This window comes from Benincasa hispida, chromosome 4 (genome assembly GCF_009727055.1).
Source record: "Benincasa hispida cultivar B227 chromosome 4, ASM972705v1, whole genome shotgun sequence".
Lineage (NCBI taxonomy): Eukaryota > Viridiplantae > Streptophyta > Magnoliopsida > Cucurbitales > Cucurbitaceae > Benincasa > Benincasa hispida.
In genome coordinates this window covers 14,816,483-14,821,210 of record NC_052352.1, presented here as the reverse complement: position 1 = coordinate 14,821,210, position 4,728 = coordinate 14,816,483, and the positions used below count along the sequence as shown (strand labels likewise).

The window sequence follows — 4,728 nt, the reverse complement described above, 5'->3', positions numbered from 1 at the left end:
TCACTCGTTTGAATGGCTTAATGGTAAACAAGAAGTAGGTGGCTTCCCGATGAAGGGCAAAAGTAGTACTTTTCGCTTCAAAATTGGAAACTTCGTAGTCGTCTCCACCAAGCAACAACCTTAATAAATAAGCAAACCAATTCTCACCCACCAAACCCACACGCGGTTATAGTTTCCCCCTCTTCCTCAGATTCACAATCAATTCCCAATTCCATTTCCCAACTGCAACCCTAAATCAGGAAATTTCTGCCCCCAGGATGAACGTCGGTGTCCCTGCTGATCCCAGCCAAGCGGAGCAGATGGAAAGGGACCTCGATTCCTTGCCTTTCGACGACAAATTACATCTGGAGGATGGTGAAGAGGAAGATGAAGATGAAGATGAAGAGTTCTCCTTTGTGTGCGCCAATCCTGATGGTTCCTCCCCAATCAGCGCCGATGATGCCTTCTATAACGGCCAGATCCGCCCCGTGTACCCACTGTTCAACCGAGACCTCCTCTTTGTGGACGAGGAGAACTCTGAAACTTTTCGGCCGCCCTTGAGGAAGGTGTTCGTGGAAAAGCGCGATACTCTGGCACCCGTGTCGGAGTCGGAATTGGAGGTGGAGGGAGTTATTGAGGGCACCTACTGTGAGTGGTCTCCAGCGACTGCAGAGCTCGGTAAGAAGAGCAACTCCACAGGCTTCTCCAAGCTCTGGAGATTCCGGGACTTTATGACGATGCACCGAAGCAGCAGTGATGGCAAAGATGCCTTCGTTTTCTTGAGTAATCCCTCCAGTTCCAGTTCCAGTTCCAGTTCCAGTTCCCCCAAGCCCTCCAAAAACAAGCCCCACAAGCAGCTTCAACCTGCCTCAGCTCCAAAAGTCAACCGCCTCAAACCCCAAACACCATCCTCTGCCCACGAGACACACTACGTCAGAAGCAGAGCCCAGAAGCAAGTCGACAAACACAAGTCCTATCTCCCCTACCGCCAGGATTTGGTTGGCTTCTTCACCACCGTCAATGGATTCAGCAAAAATGTTCATCCTTTTTAATTTAACATTCATTCTTCCCTTCTTTATATTTTTTTGTAAATATTTCTACTCCAACCCAGAATTTTGGCATTAGCAATGATATACCAATGCGAGAGAGACTAAATACTTTTGTTTGTAAATTGTAACTACTAACTATAACTTCAACATTCTTTTTTCTTTCTTCTTTTGTATATATGTTTATCAAACAAGTTGTCTCCATAACCCCTAAGCCTTGCGTTCAAAGCTCACTGCCACAATTCTCACACATTTTAATAATGCGAGCAAATTGATGCTCCATTCTCAATTTTGTTTCAATCATCAGTAGAAACGTGATATTCAATGTGAATCTGGACTTAACAATAGTCTGATTCTTTCGTATTAAACAAATTCTAGACTGCTTTGGGGAATTGCATTAAGATCGCGAGTCAATAATTTCAAATCTTAAGTTAGATTGTTGGAGCTCGTAAATGGGGTTGCTGCCATCTTCTGGATCTTTGTGAGGGTGAAAACCATCCTCTTGAAACTCTCTCAGGATCTTCATCCCACCGGGATCAGTCGGTCGAAATATTCCAAAGCTCCTAAACCACATCGGCTTTCACCATCTCAATTATAACTTGGACACAACAATTAAATTTCACAAATTGGCACTTGGGTGGGTACCTTGATGCATCTGTTGGAGCAATGACAATGGTGAAAGCCTCGGGCACCATTGCCTGCTCAACCAAAAAAACGAAGGGAATAAAGGTAGGGATTGTTCATTATGAATTATGTAGACTTCCTCGTTTATAGCTTTGCACTCTCATTTTGTACAGAAGCAAGTAGTGACTGTAAGAACATTAGAGGGCGATCTTCAAAATAAATCAAGGAATAAAGGTCAAGGGAGAAGATGATCTAACAGAATTGGAAGTCAATGCCTGTTTTGGTATGATAAGTGTCACAATCGCATTTTTAGAAGCTTCACTTAGAGATTGTGCGGCACTTGTTTTCGTTCACAAACAAGCTAGCCAATTCGAATACGGAATGCCGATGGCACATCGGGTGCCTCCCGTAACCTCCATCCCCATTTTAGAGAAAACGGTTTTAGAAAATTGGTTTGGAGAAAAAGTTTTCGCAAACGATTTAAATGTATGAATAGAGATGAGAAAGATTGTAGTATGCTAGAAAGTAATAAGCAACAACAATGGCTTTATAACATACTACTCCGGATATGGGGAAGTGATGGTTAGTCTTATCCCCATATAGTGCATTATGAACAAAAACACATCCGCCACCCCTGCATATGGAAATGGGTGAGCGGTCACTCACTAAGAAAAGTACATATAAAACTAACTACCTAGTAAAAGGAAATACATAAAATGAAAGCATAGTAAAAAAGAGGTGGAGGCAAGCATGTGACCATAAGCAACACTCCCTAGACAAGCATGACCATGACATTCTCCCCCACTCAATTGGTTGATGTCCCCGTCAACCGACTCTGCTCGAACTCAACATATTGTTGAGCAGTTGCCTTTGAGGTCTTCCACGCTCTCCCAACGAACTTCTCTGTCTTTGAGGCTTCTCCACTCCTCCAGGAACTCTTCCCAGCTTGGTCCTAGTCTTTCGACTTTGTCGCTTCTTCCAGCAAGTCTCTCGTTGGCTTCTTCTCCTACCATTCTCTTCGTCGTGGCATGCGAACGGTCATCACCCTACATCGCTCCTCGGCATGGTTGGGATGATAAGGTTTCAGTCTACTTACGTGGATGACAGGATGAATCTCCATCTATGATGGTAACTGCACCCGATAAGAGGCTTTCCCAACCCTTTCGATGATTTCCACCGGTCCTCTAAAGCTGCTCACGAGGCAATGTTCTCTTTGCCCTCGACTTCGAAACTATCCCAGGCACAAATTTACTCAAACCTAGTCCCCTAGTAGCAACTCTCGGTGTCTGGGCTTCCTTCCTCTCCTTCTCCTCCTCTTTTGAGGCAGAGACTTGTGTAAACTGTCCAACTTAACAACACGACATTGTTCCAAGACACACAAAATGTCTTGGGGGGCCTTCTCTTTCGTGGTTTTGACTGATTCATGGGTGAAGTCCTTCTCCAATTGGAAGGCTGAGATCATCCTTATCCCATTAGGCTGTTTGATCTCGGCATGCACAACGGTGGGTGTAGACCCTATGATCACTAAACATTTGGTGAGGGGTATCGGTATTACCTTGTGCTCAAGCAAGAACACCATTCCTAACATCGCGTTAAAGTCATCCATCTTGACGATCACGAAATTGGCAGGGCCATTCCAGTCTCCCAACTTTACGACAGTTCTCTTTGTCATTCCTATAATTGGCAAGGCCGCAGAGTTCACTGCTTTCATTTTACCTGCATCTCCTTCCCAATGGAGATTCAGCCATCTAGCTTCTGTTTCGGACATAAAATTATGGGTGGCCCCTAAGTCGACCATGGTACTTTTGGCCGATCTATGGTTGACCCAAGCAGCAACATATACATCAATCTGCCTCTTTGGGATCCATTTGCTTCTCCTACATCCTTCTGGAGGGCAGCTAAAAATCTCAGGGCCCAAACCCATGGGGTTCTATCTTCCTCTGCTTATACATTCTCGTCCTCCACCTGAATAACTTTTCCTTTCCAGTCGAAGCTAATGAGGCTTGGAAAGCATTAAAGACTGCTCATTCTGGACATTTGCTCGCTTCATGCTGCCCCTTGCATATATAACATGATAAAGGCCGATAAAAATTCTTCTGATTCTGCCCCTGCCACGTATTTCCAATCGTCTACTGATGTGGTTTACTATCCCGCTAGTGTCTTTATCTCCCCCACTATTTCTTGATGGGCTTGACCCATTGCTTTTTCTCCCTCTATTAGGGGATCTCGAGTATTGCTTCATCCCTTGAGATTCATCAATCGAGTCGAACAACCGTTCAGCCACTGCGTATGTGGCTGGGAGATCTTGTATTCTCTGCTCATACAGTTTTGTTTTTACCCACTGTTTCAGGCCTTCAACAAAATAGAAAACTTTATCTTTTTCAGACATATATCTTATGTCCAACATCAATCCAGCAAATTGTTTCACGCAGTTCGTAATAATACCAGTATGTTTCAATTCTTGTAGCTTGTTTCTTGCCAAAATCTCAACATTTTCGGGGAAGAACTGAGAACGTAACTCTTGTTTCAATCTCTCCCACTTGTCGATAGTGCACATACCCTCTTGGACCTTTATGAAACGGGACCTCTGTTAGGACTGGTGTCCTAATTCTCCCGAAATCTCATTGTTTTGTAAAAATACATATTGTTTGATGAATAAAATAAGTGTTATTTAATTCTGGCATTTACTTATATCCAATAAACAAAGCTCCTTGGTTATCTTATGTGAACTTAAGTATGTATATGTGATATACAAGTAGATCATGCCTTAAGTGATAACCTAAATAGATCTGTAGTATAAGGATTAAGGTGGCATACCTGATCCTGATGATACTACGGATACGACCCATTTTGTAGAGGTTTGCAAGTGTTGTAAACTACTACAGATGGTAGATCCTGACCATTCATGTGGAGACGTGCGAGCGAGGGTGTTCTATACAAAAAGTTTGTATAAGACCTGGCTTTGATACCATAACTTGGCATCCTCTACTAGGTGCATCGTCACTAGGGTGATCTTCGACTCTTCAATCGCTATGTTCATAGTTCTGAAGTACTGTTCCATGTCAAAGATAAAATTTTC

The 4,728-nt window shown here is 43.4% G+C and overlaps 1 protein-coding gene across 1 annotated transcript; it reads left to right on the top strand.

Annotated features, from left to right (window-relative positions):
- Positions 1-257: 257 nt before the first annotated feature.
- LOC120076099 lies at positions 258-1,031 on the top strand. The gene has a single exon (XM_039029877.1). It carries the CDS (start codon positions 258-260, stop codon positions 1,029-1,031), a length of 774 nt encoding a protein of 257 aa, XP_038885805.1.
- The last annotated feature ends 3,697 nt before the right edge of the window (positions 1,032-4,728 follow it).